This window comes from Brassica rapa, chromosome A01 (assembly GCF_000309985.2).
Source record: "Brassica rapa cultivar Chiifu-401-42 chromosome A01, CAAS_Brap_v3.01, whole genome shotgun sequence".
Lineage (NCBI taxonomy): Eukaryota > Viridiplantae > Streptophyta > Magnoliopsida > Brassicales > Brassicaceae > Brassica > Brassica rapa.
The window spans coordinates 15,033,914-15,050,400 of NC_024795.2; the positions used below are offsets into that span (position 1 = coordinate 15,033,914).

Sequence of the window (16,487 nt, forward strand, 5' to 3'; positions counted from 1 at the left end):
TTTGTTACCACCATAGTCCTTCTTTGACTGAGACTTGTTCTTGTTAGGACATGCGCTTCTGAAGTGTCCTTCCTCACCACAAGTCCAACATCCTTTCTTAGTCCTCGATTTAGATCTAGACTTTGTGGACTTGGAGTTCTTCTCACGGTTGTCTGACCTTCCTCTAGTCTCTACCTTTTCTCTTGCGTAGAGACCCTCAGCTTGACCTTTAATGCTCTTCTTGATAGAACCAAACTCAAGTTCTTTAGAGTATATCGCAGCAATCACTTCATCTAGCGTTAAGATGGTTCTACCAGTACCATACTTCAAGGTATCTCTCAGCTGATCGAAAGGTTTTGGTAAGGACATCAGCAACAAAATGGCTTGGTCTTCATCTGACACCAAGACATTTGTGTTCTCCAAATCTGTTATTATCTGAAGGAACTCATCAATGTTACCTTCAATAGACAGATTTTCAGACATCTTGAAGCTGTATAGCTTCTGTTTGAGGTAGATCCGGTTAGGGAGGGCTTTAGACATGTAAAGTTTGTCTAGAGCACTTATCATCGCAGCGGCTGTCGTCTCCTTCTTGATCTTCCTCAACACTCGGTCTGTAACACTCAGTACGATAGTACTACGTGCCTTTCTCTTCTTCTCTTCTAAAGCTTCTTGCTTTTCTTTAGCTTCTTTCTCTTCTTCTTCAGTTTGTTTTGGATCTGGAGTTTTCTCTACCGTAGCTTCGGCTTCTCTGAGAACGACGCTCAGCCCCAGTATATCCAGATGGGCCATGAGCTTCTCCTTCCACATCGTGTAGTCTCCACGTCCGTCAAACTTCTCAACCTCTATTCGAGCTGAAGACATGGTTCACTGAACCTCAGCTCTGATACCACTCTGTTAAGACTTCTAGACCCTAAAGGCGTCGACTTTCCTCTAGAGAAGTCCCAACAAACCAAGAACAGAGGATATAGTTTCAAGAGAACTGAAGAAACAGAGTTGTATGAAGAAGATGAAGTAGTAAACAGAGGAAAAAGAAAAAAGGGAGCACACAAGCAAGTTTATCCAGTTCACTCCCGTTAACGAGGGTAGCTACGTCTGGCCGAGTCGGTAACTCGGAATCCACTAGATTCAGATAGAGTTTACAATAGGAAACTTAAGTGACCCACCTCAATGCCCTTCACTAGCACTTGAGATTCACTCTAACGATTCCTATGACTGAGAAAACAAGCTAATCAGTTTATGCTATTACAAGTTTTCTCTCTCTATCTATTACACCGTATCACTCTCTCTTGACACTTCCTTCTCTTTATAGAGAAACCCTGGAGCAGCTCGCTTCATGACCTAACGCAGACGCTTCCTTTGGACGCTAAGACAGCTCACTGATTGCGTTTGCAGGGAGGGTACAAGCACGCCTTGTTCCTTCTGAATCCCACATGAGGACAGCTTGTGTGAGCGCCGAACTCGCAGTGTAGCCGTTTCCTCCTGTTGTGGTCCCAAAAGTATTCTTAACCGTAGTACAGTTTACATCGACCCCGGTTAAGACATGAGTTAAGTTCTTTAGCGTGTTTGCCCACTTCTGTTACTTGGTCATCACGGCTTCACCTTCACAGAGTGGTTTATCGCTTTCAGGTAATTGATTGAGTTTTGTGCGTTACTTAACTGATGAAATTGATTTGCTTTTGTTTGTGAATTATAGGAATGTTTCAGACAGAACATAATTGGCGTTACTATCTATGCTTCCTTAGGAGAGGATGCTTTGATTTACTCACTCAATGTGGTTGATGTGTAAGTTTGTTTTTGTTACGTGAATTACAGGGATGTTTCAGACAACCCAATGCCTCGAGGGGAGATTGTGGTAGGTGATAACGGTGTAACAGCAGGTTACTTCAACAATCAAGCAAAAACCGATGAGGTTTACAAGGTAGTTAAGCAGAGGCAGCTTTGTTTCAAGTAATTACGTTGTCAACATTATGGTACACACAGACCCAATGAACAGCTACTGTGTAACTCTTGTTGTAGCATCATACGGAGCATTAGAGAAATGGGGCAGAGCAAGCAGGAGTTAAATACAGCGACTTCTCTGAGCTATGCGAGAATGGTGATGCAGTAATCGAGGTTCAACAATCTCTTACCAAGGCGGCAAAGCTAGAAAAGTTTGAAATTCCAGCAAAGATAAAGTTATTGCCGGAGCCGTGGACATCAGAGTCGGGACTAGCACAGCTGCTCACAAGATAAAGAGGGAGAAAATAAAGGCCAAATTCAAAGATGAACTCCACAAGCTGTAAAAAGTCTTATATATTACTTATGAGTTGTGAAAAATTTCATGTACTTAGGGTTTTGACTTTACTTTTACTAATAAAGTTTGATCATGATGGGGTTGTTTTCTCCCCTTTTAATACAATAATTTTCATTCCAACTTGATATAACGGAGCAATTTAAGAGAGTAAAATCAGTGTGGGTACTCAATAAATATATGCAAGGACATGATGAAGTAGTCACCATCAATCGAATTGTGATAGTGAGCATTGACATTTGCTATTTCGGTCAGATGGTGCAGAATATATGAGAGTAATCATCAATCAAATAATCCTACAAAGAATTATACTCATTCATGCGACTGCGACAACAGTTAGTGCAGTAGTTACTTTTAATATCTGGACATTCAAAGGTCATTGTCCAAGTTCAGACACCTCAAAAGGACAGGCGAGTTTTACAGTAAAACTTTTACTGTAGAATGAACGAAAGGGATAAAAAAATTAGCCTATATAATGTATACCGAGACTGCAACTCTCTATAACTCCGCAACAACGGAAGCCATTTGAAATGATGATGGGTACAAAGGAAGCCAACTTGATAATAAAAGAAAAGAGGGATGAAAGAGATGACAACAATAACAAAAAAAATTAGACCTAATTCTGATCTGAATAACACTAAAAATAAACCAGATTCAAAATTAAGATAAACCGGATTTAATTTAACATTAAATTATGTTTGGTTTATACAAACCAAAATTTCTGTCAAAAAGTCTGCCACCACGTAAAATAAAAAGTCTCCCAACCATTTTAAGTCGGATATATAAATCTGTCATAAAAAAATAAGTCGTACATAAGAAAATAAGTCTGTTCATAAAAAATAAGTTGACCACAAAAATCGATCATTTGTAACAAATCTGCCACTTCATTCGCCAGACATATTCTTAAAAATATGTTCTCTATTCAAATCGTACAATTAACTCTATCGTGGCAGTAAATCTGACGTTTCTAAGTAAGTCTGACACCACTTTAACGATAGATTTATTTTTCTAAACAGATTTTATAAACAGATTTATTACTCGATAGATTTATTTTTTTGAAAATAAATCTGCCGACGACCAAATGTAAGGGTACTTTGGTAATATTTTTTTTTGTTATAGCTATGGATAAGGACAATTTCGACCAAAAAATATTCTAATAATTTTAGAAAAATATGAGTCATTCTAGTAATAACACAATTAATTTGAGTCATTTAAGTAAACTTCTCTTTTATTTATGCTAGTTATCTTAATGCAATTTGAAAACCAAATATATATTTTTTCTTCTACCTCTACCTCGAAGAATCATTGTTGAACCTTAGTATATGTGGCTTCAATCCTTGTCTACTACTTCACATTGATGTGCACTTGTAGTCTTAATTTATGGTTAGAAAATGATCATATCGAAAGGGTATTAAGAAAGCTATTAAATGTGAACTATGTTCTACTACAAAATGTGCATGGTAAGGGTAAAATGTATGTGCTCTTTTTCGGGTATGGTAAATCCTTAATTTTGGTTGATCTTCAGGTAAAAAAATCAAATATATATATTTTTTTCAAAAACAGCATTTATCAATCACATTATTCTTTTTTTCAGGCCATATTGTAACGACCAGGTTTCGGTCTCGAAACTTGTTAGCTCGCTAAGTCCCAGGCATGTATCCAAAGACTACTTATTTTGTCTATAAATACTCACTTCCACATTGTTTTTTTCCACCTCCAAGAATAAAAATTAGATGTAAGAAAGAAAAGAGAGAGAGTTCTAAGAAGAGAGAAATGGAGAAATGTGAAACCTTAAGTGGAGCCACTGGAAGAAGCTCAGGCCACGCCACTTCTACCACTGCACCAACATGACCACACCAGCTTTATCATCACTGTTCGCAGCCGCAGGAACCACCGGAATCGCCATGCATTTAAGCTTTGTTTACATTCGTTCAGTAAATCGGCCATATCTCCCTAACCGTTGATAATCTCACGCATTAAAAGCCACCATCGTGTTCTTCTCCTCGGACAAAGCCGTAGCCACCGACCACACCGCAATCCGAGCCCGGACAAAGCCGCTAGAGCCTCCGGAAGTTTCGCCTCCGCGCGTGAGTGCCGGCCACTCACCACCGTTGGCAATCATCTCAGCAGCTTTCGCCGCCGTCTCCTCCGCCAGACCGCCGCCGCCGGACCGCCGCCATACTGTCGCCTCGCCACCCCCGGCCTTCATGACTCGCCAGTGACTCGGTGTATCAACTCGTTGACCAGTCAAACCGGTTTGGTTTGTTAATTCAAAATTGGTTAGGGTTAAACGGTCGGTTAGGTCAAATTGATTTCTGGTCAAGAGTTGACCGGGTAGACCTTTGACCAATGGGTTAACTTTTCGTAGACCTTGACCAGACCCGTTTTTAACTGTTCGAAGGGCGTTTTTGACTCGATTTATTCCCCTGGTTTCAGATTTGGAGTCTATTTGAGCATCCAGAGTTCATAGATACAACTTCTCTTCTTTGCTAAGGTGAGGGCTACTCCGTTAAATCCCGAGCTAGTTTTGTACTACCATTATGAAAAATTTAGTTTCGCATGATCCGTTTCTGTGAATCAAGTCTGTTTGAGAGTCTTGCTGTTCATTATTGATATTAATTGTTAAACCGGAAATAAAGGATTCGACAGTTGATTGAGATGTTTGATGTTAAGAACTGCTATATATATATATATATATATATATATATATATATATATATATATATATGTAAATATGCGAGTCCATGTTTGTGAGATTTCGGGGTGTAGAGGTGTCTGCACTAGGCCGCGGGATTTGTGTGGTACAGAGATGTTTGTACTAGGCCGCCTGTTTGTGGAGATTGCGGAGGTAAATAGTGAACTAATGTACTTACGACGCCTGTAGTATTATATATATATATATATCCTTATGAGGAAATGCGGTATGCTATCATTGCGTTGGTTGTAGCATGTCTATATTGTTATTTATATTTCAAACGTTTATTTTATTTACTAGATTTCCAGCGTAAACGCTGATTTTCAAATATTTATAAATAGAGATTTCCAAAATTATTATTTATTATTTTATTTCGAAGTGACGGGTGTCACATATATAGCCTTGGTGAATAGCAAAAGAAGCCAAACCCAAACCGACTCTGATAATATTGAAAGACAATCAACTCAACTTGAAAACCAAGGATAGTGGAAAGACAGTGGAGAACAAACTTCACTCAAGTTTGTTTTTTGTAGCTGCTGAACTTCAAATGCGATTCTTCGTAACGTTGGGTGAGATACGCCGAACATTTGATAGCTGGATATCTATTCATTAAACACAGCCATAAAGATATTTAATGCAGTATGGATGACCATAGTTCTGAATATAAAACAAGGTTAAACCCTTACTTGGGAAGATTGTTTTCGGACTGGCAAGTTGGAAGACACTCTATTATGCAGTCGTGATTCGGTTCCACGAAAAATGGAATCTATGACGGTAAACATTATAAAACTAATGTAAAGTGATAACACTGACAAGAACATTAATGTAGAGTCGAAATTAGTAAAAGACTTACGGAATATCGAGTCTGTCCGTTTAAAATAACCCGGTGCAATGTTGATCTTTGTCGTGAAAAAAAAAAAAAAAACTCGTGAAACAAATGTCAGCTAGAAAAATTTACTTGCAAATTAAAGACTGACATAATGAGAAGCCTAAGTGTATCAAGTATGCCTAAGAGAAATTTATTACCTGAAAAGACCGTTGCTCCAACGCTCCATCATATCACCAAGATTCACAACAATTGCTCTGTAGAGAAAAAATAAACCATATGTCCACCAAAACTGTTAATTAGGGAATTATAATTTTACGAAGGATTGGTGTAGCGGAAAACTAAATTCTCATGTTGTACCCTTCAATCGACGGCACATATTCCCACTTTTGAAGCTTAGCGTTCCTATCCTTGCATATCTGTCAAGGTATATACTATTGCATAAAATAATAGAATGTGATTTTGAAAAAATAATTATGCGCAAATCAGTACCTGGAGTCCCATTACACCATCTGTTGCTAACAGTGTAATCATCCCATAATCGGAATGTGCTCCAGTTCCATATACTCCTTTTGAGGGATCCGATATTCCTAAGAAGTAAACATAGTATGGTTGGCATATATACAATGCTTAGAAAAATTTGGAGTAATTTTCTTCCAAATTATCACCTTCATAGTGCAGCAAGCGTAAAGTTGAAATAGGCTTCCCAAGCATCTCAGGGCTATCAAAGTAATCTGCATCCAAGTCAAGCGACAATGCCAATAGTTTTGCTATAGCCTTACAAACCCTCCTGGTACAGAATATGAACATTCAGCAAACCCCATGGAACCAAAATTTTAACTCTATAGATGGAAGGATCAAACGCAACACTTAAATCACAATGTGAAAAAAAAAACAACAAATGAGAATTACAATGCTTCTTGATGGTATTCCTCCATTGTCTCTCGCCACCCAGGCAAAACATCTGCCGAAAAAGACATAAGTTCCATTAAAGGAAATTGCACTAACTTTTGTATGCATTGCACTAAAGTGTTTGAAAAGCTATGTATATACAAGAAAAATGAAAAGTATAAAAGCAGGAAAGAGATTAATCTTATAAAACAGAACAACAGAGTCTATTTTTGTTCGACTATACCATTTGAAATCATAAGAAACTCATAACTAATAAATAAAACTGAGCTCACTAACCAGGATTAGGCCAAGTGTTGAGGCCATAAAATGGCCGATCCCACTGAGGATCATCTCTGGGAACTTCGGATCCAATGTAGTAACCTTCTTTGTGATCCCCTAAAACCAAAAAAAAAAAAAAGACATGATTGGAGAGCACTTTAAGAGAACTTTTTGAAGTGAAAACTGGTTACACATACCTTTGACTTGATTCTCAGGATCAGGGATTTGATCATACAAAGGTGTATAGCCACGATGCTTTTCGTTTTTCAACACTTTCATCTTCTCCTCCAAAGGAAGAGCAAAGAACTTTTTGCTCTGCTCGAAAGCCTTGTCCGTGACTTCTTTGCTTATTCCGTGGTTTATAACGTAGAAAAATCCACTATCCAGACATGCCTGAAACAAGAAACTCCCCAAATAAAATCATTGGTTTCTTACAAAATAAAAAAGTAACAAAAATAAATGGATGCACACCTTCTTGAGCAAAAGAGCTGATTGGTGAAGATCAGAGTTTGCAAGATCAATGCAAGTAAGCAATGATTCCTGGATAATCGAATCCTCCACCTGATTTTTAGTCTGCATTTCGCTCATTTCTTTGTTTGAGTTATTGACTAAAATGTCTTTTGCGTTGCTTCCTTTCATGATCGAGTGGGTAGCTATATAATTGCATGAATATGCAAACAAAAAGTTATAATAATATTAATTAAATAAACGATGATTTTAATAAGGCAATAAATTTGCTGTCTTCTTGAACAATGAAAAGATGACTCATACCACTAATATAATAAAATTAAATCAATATTTTGTCGACATTTAAGAAAAACTTTTGTCTTCTTTCTAGATCTCGTTTGATCTTCCCTGCTAACTCTGATAATCAAGTTTGTCTCTACTTAAAATTACAAAAAAGAAAAGTTTACCTCTACAGCCATAAGTATTTCAATAGTTTTTATTCCAACAAGTTTTGGATTCACGCCTCTAAGATGAACATTTAAATTCATCTCACCTTTAAAAACCAATTAGAATGCCACATAAATTAATGAATAAAAAATATTAAATATTTTTAAAATAACTAAAATAACAAAAAACAAAAATAATGTCAATTTTAACGATGTTAAGCCACTAGCTAAACTCTAAATCTAAACCGTAACCCTAAACTAAAAAGTTCTATACCCTAAATCCAAATCCTATACCCTAAAATCCAAACATCAACCCTAAACCCAAACCCTAAACCCAAACTCTATATCCTAAACCCAAACACAAGACTCTAAATTCTAAACCCTAAATCCTAGATTATAAATCCTAGACCCTAAATTCTAAACCCAAATTCTAGACCCTAAACTCAAATCCTATACCCTAAACCCGAACCCTATATCCTAAATCATGAACCCAAACCGTAGACTATAAATCCAAACCTTAAATCTTGATTTGGGTTTAGGATTTACAGTTTAAATTTAGGGTATAGGGTTTGAGTTTAGGATATAAAGTTTGGGTTTAGGATCTAGGGTTTGAATTTAGGGTCTAGAGTTTGGGTTTAGGATTTAGAGTCTATGGTTTAGGGTTTAGAGTTTAGAGTTGAGAGTTTAGGGTTTGGGTTTAGGGTATAGAGTTTGGGTTTAGGGTCTAAGATTTAGGCTTAGGGTATATGGTTTAAATTTAGGGTATAGGGGTTCGGGTTTAAGGTATAGATTTGGGTTTTAGGGTATAAGTTTTGGATTTAGGGTATAGAATTTTTTGTTTAGGGTTACGGTTTGGATTTATGATTTAACTGGCGGCTTAACGTAGTTAAAATTGACATTATTATTATTACTATTATTATTTTGTTATTTTGGTTATTTTAAAAATATTTAATATTTTTTATTCATTAATCTAGGTGGCATTATGATTGGTTTTATAGATGAGATGATTTTAAAGGTTCACCTTAGAGGGTGAACCCAAGTTTTATTCTTTTTATTCAACCATTTTCAGTGTAGCATTTTATAACACGCATAATGCAATGTCATTTCTAAAAAAAAAAGCCTACTTCTTTTCTTTATTTTTAGAAACTATCCAATCTAACGGGAAAATGGATTTCCCCTCTGGCAAAAACTGAATCGAGTGAAAGTTTCTCTCTCTCTCTAGAAAATCCTCTCTAGAGCCCCGTTTCTCTTTTGTGGTTTCTTCAACCAAAAAGAGATATAGATCCCAAATATCTCAAATCCAATCTTTAAATCATCTCTAAACCAGTTCAATCTTCTTCTTCTATGTACGTTGAATCCTCTAAATGTCTTCAGAAATGGACAAAGCTCTTCTAGCTTTATCTCTCAAGGATGATGATGATGCCCCTTTCGACTTACCTGATCTTCCTCAGTATTTCGCCACTGATCGTAATGCATGCAGCATCATCGGACGCCTTCTCAACCCAGAACTACAGAGGATGGCTAAATTGATCTTCGATCTGCCTAGGAAATGGCAAAAGGTGAACCGGGTTCATGGATTTGCCTTAACCAAAGAAATATTTCAGTTTGTTTTCGCATGAACATGATCTTCAGGAGGTTCTAGATAAGGGTATGCAGACTTTTGATGATTGGGGTCTCGCCATTGAACGCTGGATTAAGAGGCCTCCTCTGGGTTATCTTCAATATGTGTCAATTTGGGTCAGGATCAGCAATATCCCCGTGAATCACTTTACCAAAAAGCTTTTTTAGACCTGGGAGACCTTGTAGGACATATTGAAGAAGTGGCTTTCGACCCTGATAAACCGCAAAGACAAGATTATGTAAGGGTTAAAATTCGCTTTGATGTTTCCCAGAAATCAAAGATTCTCAATCTTCCGGGTGGTGGTCAGTCAGTGATCTACTACTACTATGAAAGGGTTCAAAAGCGCTGTTACCATTGGCAAAGGCTCACACATGCAAAGGAGAGATGCCCTTTTCTAGCACATGCTTTAAGATCTAATGTCATTTCTTCTTCTGGCATGGCTGTTTCTCGGCCTTCTTCATCTAATCTTCACCTGTCGGAGAGTGATCCTCTGTTCAGTGTTTTGAAAGAAGATCAAGTAGGAATAAACTCCGCTTTGGGTCGTACTCGCATTGCCCCTGAAGTTCTCGAAGAAATGCGTAATTATCTGAGAGCTTCGATTTCTGAAGATCGTCATGTGCGTGAACAGAGAGTAATTTCCTCAGTCAAAGAAGCAGAATCAAATCCCATCACTCAGAGATTGGTTCTGCAACTCGAACCTCCTCCAGTGTTTACTACAGATTTAGATAAAGGCAAAGGGATTGTCTTTAACTTCGATAAAAACGACAAGATGGATTGTCCTTTCTCTACAAGCTCTCAACCAAAACTCATGGCTTCTGCAATCTCTTCTGGACATTCGCTTTTCAGCTCTACTACTGACGTCTTCTGTAGACTCTCCATTCCGTCCTCTCAAAGCTTGATGGACCAAAGTTCAAGCTTCCCTATCTTCTTCAGCGCTGGAGATTCTGAGTCTAAAGATACGGGCAAAAGGAAACCAGGTACTTTTAAAAGAATGTATATCTCCAGGAAGAAGGCTCAAAAGGCTCAGATCTCTCTCGAAGTTCATGACAAATCGGAAGGAACTGTTAGCAAGAAAAGGAAGGCAGAAGTTGAATTGGTGGGTGCATCGAAAGCTGCTAAGAGCAATGCATCAAAGATGGTCCCGCGTGAGGGACCGTCCAACTCTTAAATGAGTATCATAAGTTGGAACTGTCGGGGACTGGGACGGCCTCATGAACTGACAGTTCATCGACTCACAGAATTGCGACGTACGTATTTCCCTGAAGTCTTATTTCTTATGGAAACTATGAATAGTAGAAACACCTTAGTAGATCTTCAGTCTTGGTTGGGTTATGACCGTTTGTACACTGTCGACCCTGTAAAACCTAGGGGGGTCTTGCTCTTTTTTGGAAGGACAGTGTTGATGTAACCATTATGTATGCTGATAAGAACCTTTTGGATGTACATATTATATATGAAGATAAGGTGTTTAACTTGTCTTGTGTATGGTAACCCCAACATCAACTTTAGACATATAGTTTGGGAGCACATAACCCGTTTCGGTATAAATAGGAAGACTAGTTGGTGCATTGTAGGAGATTTCAACGAGATAATCGATAATTCAGAAAAGTCTGGTGGTCCTCGTAGAAGTGATGTGTCTTTTGTGCCGTTTAATGATATGCTTGACTGTTGTGGAATGAATGAACTCCCTGGATCGGGTAATAGTTTTACTTGGGGTGGTAGAAGGGGAACTCTTTGGATTCAAAGTAAACTTGATCGTGCTTTTGGGAACAAAGAATGGTTCAATCACTTTCCAGCATCTAATCAGATTTTCTTAGCTAAATGAGGTTCTGATCATCGTCCAGTTTTAATCAGGCTTCTCTCTTCTCAAGAATCATATAGAGGTCCTTCACTTTTGATAAAAGATTCCTTCATAAGCCTTTAGTTAAGGAAGCCATAATTCAAGCTTGGACTAGGGATGATCTTCAGTCACCATCGGTTTCGTCTCGTATAAGAAATTATAGGAAAGCTCTTAGTCGTTGGAAAAAAAAGAAAACAAAGCAAATTCTAAGGAAAGGATTGTTCATATTCAAGATGAGCTTGAGTTTGAGGAATCATCTACGAACCCTTCCCTTCATAAAATCAACTCACTCAAAAAATCTCTTTTGATTGCCTATAGAGATGAGGAGAATTTTTGGAAGCAGAAAAGCAAGGATGACTGGATTCTTTATGGCGATGGGAACACTAAGGTGTTTCATGCTGCAGTCAAAATCTCAAGGGCGAAGAATGAAATTGTTAAACTTGTGGACAAGAATGATAATGCTCAAAGATCAGAAGCTTCTAAGGCGCAAGTTGCTATTCAATATTTTAGGGATCTTTTCAAATCTTTCAACTCAGAAGATTATCCCTCCATGCTTCAAGGTCTCCCCCACAGAGTGACAGATAGGATGAATCAACTTCTTATAAGGAAAGTAACTCCAGAAGAAGTTAAAGAAGCTGTTTTTGCAATAAAACCGGACAGTGCTCCAGGAGCCGATGGTATGTCTGGTTTTTTCTTCCAGTCTTATTGGGATATAGTCGGCAACCAACTCACTAATGAAGTCTTAGCTTTCTTTGAAACTGGTATCATGCCTACAGAATGGAACTACACTCAACTAGTGCTGATTGCTAAGAAGTCGAATGCTTCTTTGATGACTGATCTCCATCCAATAAGCCTCTGTTCGGTCATGTACAAGACTATTTCAAAGATTATTGCTTCAAGACTCAAAATCCTTTTGCCAGATATTGTATCTCCTTCTCAGTCTGCTTTTGTTTCAGACCGGCTTATTTCGAACAATATCTTAATGGCCCATGAAGCTATTCACAGTCTAAGAACTCATGACTATGTTTCCAACAACTTAATGGCTTCAAAAACAGATATTTCTAAAGCTTTTGATCGAGTAGAGTGGAATTTTTTAAAAGCGCTTCTACTTTCTCTTGGTTTTCACTTTACTTGGGTTTCTTGGATTATGGCTTGCGTTACCACTGTTCAGTACTCGGTTATCATTAATGGTCAGTCCCATGGTTTGATTTCTCCTCAGTGTGGTCTGAGGCAAGGAGACCCATTGTCACCTTTTTTGTTTGTGCTTTGTACTGAAGGCTTAACTCATCTACTTAATAAAGCTTCTGAAGAGGGTCTTCTTCAAGGCATTCAATTCTCCAGTGAAGGTCCTGCTATTCATCATTTATTTTTTGCAGACGACAGTCTTTTTCTCTTCAAAACTGACCTCATCCACTGTCAAGTCTTCCAAGAGATCTTCCACAAGTATGAAGAAGCTACAGGACAGACTATCAACTTAGATAAGTCGTCTCTTACATTCGGTAGTAATATTGATGAAGAAGTTAAGCTTCAAATTCAATCACAACTTGGGATATATTCAGAAGGAGGGGCAGGTACCTATTTAGGTTTACCGGAATGCTTTAGTGGATCTAAAGTTCAGCTTCTCAATTACATTCAAGACAAGCTTAAAGGTAGAATGTCTGGATGGTACGTTAAATTCTTATCTCAAGCTGGAAAAGAGATTATTTTGAAGTCAGTAGCTCTTGCCATGCCCATTCATGCCATGAGTTGTTTCAGATTACCGAAAACTACTTGTAAAAATCTTACGTCTGCAATGGCTAACTTCTAGTCGAACTCATCAGAAGATAAAGGCAAAATACATTGGCTTAGCTGGGACAAGCTGTGTATTCCTAAAGAGCTTGGAGGAATGGGTTTCAAAGATATTGAAACATTCAATCAAGCTCTTCTAGCCAAACAAGCCTAGAGAATACTGTCTTATCCATCTTCTCTTCTCAGTAGATTTTTCAAGGGTTGGTACTTTCCTCAATCTTCCTTCCTCTCTGCTCCATTAGGTTCTCGACCATCATATGCTTGGAGAAGTATACTATTCGGTAGAGAGCTTCTGTCAAAAGGTCTCCGGAACATGGTTGGCAATGGTCAGTCTCTATCTGTTTGGACATCTCCTTGGTTAGTTGATGGAGATAGGATGCGAATTCCACTAATGAAAAACATTCTGGTTGATTTGAATCTCAAAGTGAATCAGCTCCTTTTGAACAATTCGCATTCTTGGAATCAAGATTTGATTGATGATCTCTTTTTTCCTAGTGATAAAGAGATCATTCTAAAGATCAAACCAGTAATTTATTCTCCAGATTTCTTCATTTGGAACCATACCCGGTCTGGAGAGTACTCTGTAAGAACAGGATATAGGTTAGCTGAAAGAGAAGCTAAAAAGGAAGCTTTTACTAAAGGTGAAACTCGCCCATCTCTGAACAGCATCAAAGATTACATTTGGTCTTCAGACACTGCCCCAAAAATCAAAATTTTCCTTTGGAAAGCAGTTAGTGGAGCTTTGCCGGTTGCAGATAATCTCATTGGAAGAGGAATGAAAATAGATACAAGATGCCAAATATGTGGTCTTGAAGGAGAATCGATCAACCATGTCTTATTTGTGTGTTCAGTTGCAAGACAAATATGGGCTTCCAGTAACTTTCCTTCTCCTGTTAATGGCTTTGATCCGGAATCTATCTTCTCCAACATCTTCTATGTACTAAAATCAAGGAAGAATCTTCTTATTCCAGAAGAAATCAGAAGAACTGGAGCATGGATCCTATGGGCAATTTGGAAGAATAGAAACACTTTCTTCTTTGAAGGTACTTTATCCGTAGGACCATCTTTTATAAAGTCTATCTTAGATGAAGTTGATCATTGGTTCTTGGTAAAATCTATTGAAAAACAAGAACGCGCAATAGATCTTGAAAGAAAAAAGAGGATACTTTTTGGATGGAAACCACCACCTAGTTCTTGGCTCAAGTGTGATATTGGTGTTACTTGAGATAAAAACCAGAATCAAAGTGGTGCCTCCTGGGTTCTTAGGAATAGTGATGGTAAAGTCCTCCTTCATGGTAGACGTTCTTTTGTTGTTATTGGTTGCTTCCGTGAAGCATCTCTAGAAAGTTGGAATTGGGCGTCTGAATGTTTGAAGACTCTCCATTTCAACTATATCATATTTGCTAGTGCTGAGCATGACATGATTGGAGCTATATCTAAACCTGCTTCTTGGCCTTCTTTGATGTTCTACTCATCAAAGATTTTGCCTTTATTGAATGTCTTTACGATATGGAAGGCTCAATTCCATCATCATAGTCTTCTCAAAGGTGCTGAGCTCATTGCAAGAAGTGCGCTTAAAAATTGTTTCCATCAATCCTACATTGCTAGAGGTCACCCTCGTTGGCTTAGCCATTTGTTTAAATAGTTTGATATTTTATACTCCTTTTGTCCTGTAGGAAATGGTTGTAGAACTCGGTTACCTTCTATCTATATAATCCTAGTGTTTAAAAAAAAAACGGGAAAATGGACTTTTTATTCTTCAAATATCTGCAATCGGCACTTTTAATATTGACAATCATCTGTATAAGTCACATCGAATAGTACCAAGATCAGATTTACCATCCATGTACTTATTCTTTATAAGATCACCTCTAGATAACATTAATTCTGTACTTAAGACGATCTATGTTGTACATTAGCAAATACAATGCACATGTAATCATTTTGTAATATTTATATGTTTGTGTTAAAAATTCCATTCTCATTCCGAGTAAATAATTTGTATATTGGTTTTATCTAACATGAAAATCCTTTTAACTAAGATTTTTTTAAAGGATTGTTGCTCCTACTTTAAAACTTATATGGAGCATAACAAAAGTGAATATTTTTCTTCATGTATTTGCAGTCCACTTATTTAATACTCAAGTATTGTTTATGTATATTTATTTATTCTCCAACTAAATATTGACTCCACAAATTAGGATTAGAAAAGTCAACCTTAAAAATAAATTCATTTGTTAATGGTTGACTATTTTGTTCTTAATTTTGCACAGTTAACTGTTAGTATGACAATAATTATGCGGAAAAAATATTTGAATATTAAAACAGCCAATTACAAATAATTTGAGAATCAAAAGCCTATTTTCCCCAATCTAACTCTTATTTATGAGTTATTTACTGATCTAACTCTCAGCTATCCATACATTAGAGTGGTTTAAGACAGATTAACCATCACTGTTATCAGTTATTACGAAATTGTCATTTCATTTAGTTACATCAATACCATTAAAAAAGGATCATTCTCAAATTATGCTTTAATGAAAATTGTATTTTGCCAAAAATACTCTTCTTTTTACAAAGAAATAATAAAATTCATTAATGCATCTAAGTCTTTTGGTTTTGAGCTTATTAATCTCTACTATATAAAAAGAACTAAATTGAAGCAATTTTAGGTATACCACATAGGACAAAATATTCATAACCAATCATTTGTTCATGTCATCAAAGATGTTAACTGTTAAGCTGTTGGGTCACGAATCTGTGCTACGTAATAGACTAATAGGCCCATTAATTTTAATGACCAGTTTGTTTTACTTTCCTCTTCCTGTAACCTAAGTTGTCACGACATCTACATCTACAGACCCTCCAAAACTCATCGTCTTCCCATCTACTCTGTATAACACATGTGACGGCAACAATGATGAATCAAAGCTATCCTCCAAATAAATCGGTGTGTAACTCTCCACATCCCTCCTCTTACTCAATGATATCAATGCCTCTTGAAGATCTCTTAATTAATTACTTAAATGAAACGCATCTCATCTCTCTCCTTTCCCTATTGAAACTATATATATATCCCAACCCAACAATCTCTTCCTCAGCAAACGCATCCCAGCACTTTGGCAAATCAAACGACAGTCGCCACCGTGCAATACAAGCCATTCTCCACTTTTGTTTCAGCAGGATCAGGAGATTCCAAGTTGATGTTTAGGCTAATCCATTTTTGGGAAGCTTGCAATAATTCCAAAGGAAGCATCCTTATCGGAACCAAGTACATGACAGTCGATTTCTTTAATGATCATCATCCACATCGGCTCTCTCATGTTCCCTTTTCCCACTACATTCTTAGAGTTCCCTGCTGACGAGTTCTACCGAAAATTCAGTG

The 16,487-nt window shown here is 37.3% G+C and overlaps 2 protein-coding genes across 2 annotated transcripts; one reads left to right on the forward strand and one right to left on the reverse strand.

Moving 5' to 3' along the window:
• Nucleotides 1-5,308: 5,308 nt before the first annotated feature.
• Nucleotides 5,309-7,837, reverse strand: LOC103873673 (2-oxoglutarate-Fe(II) type oxidoreductase hxnY). The gene is made up of 11 exons (XM_009152073.2): nt 7,432-7,837; nt 7,158-7,353; nt 6,979-7,077; nt 6,703-6,754; nt 6,459-6,580; nt 6,283-6,380; nt 6,151-6,209; nt 5,991-6,047; nt 5,818-5,863; nt 5,651-5,730; nt 5,309-5,566 (listed from the first exon to the last, which is right to left on the reverse strand). Exons 1-11 carry the CDS (start codon nt 7,597-7,599, stop codon nt 5,479-5,481), a joined length of 1,065 nt encoding a protein of 354 aa, XP_009150321.1. The 5' UTR covers nt 7,600-7,837; the 3' UTR covers nt 5,309-5,478.
• A 1,392-nt stretch (nt 7,838-9,229) lies between these two features.
• On the forward strand, nt 9,230-10,642 carry LOC103874349. Its single transcript, XM_009152765.1, has 3 exons — nt 9,230-9,412; nt 9,486-9,564; nt 9,660-10,642. The coding sequence occupies exons 1-3, from the start codon at nt 9,230-9,232 to the stop codon at nt 10,640-10,642; spliced, it is 1,245 nt and encodes a 414-aa protein (XP_009151013.1).
• Nucleotides 10,643-16,487: the final 5,845 nt, after the last annotated feature.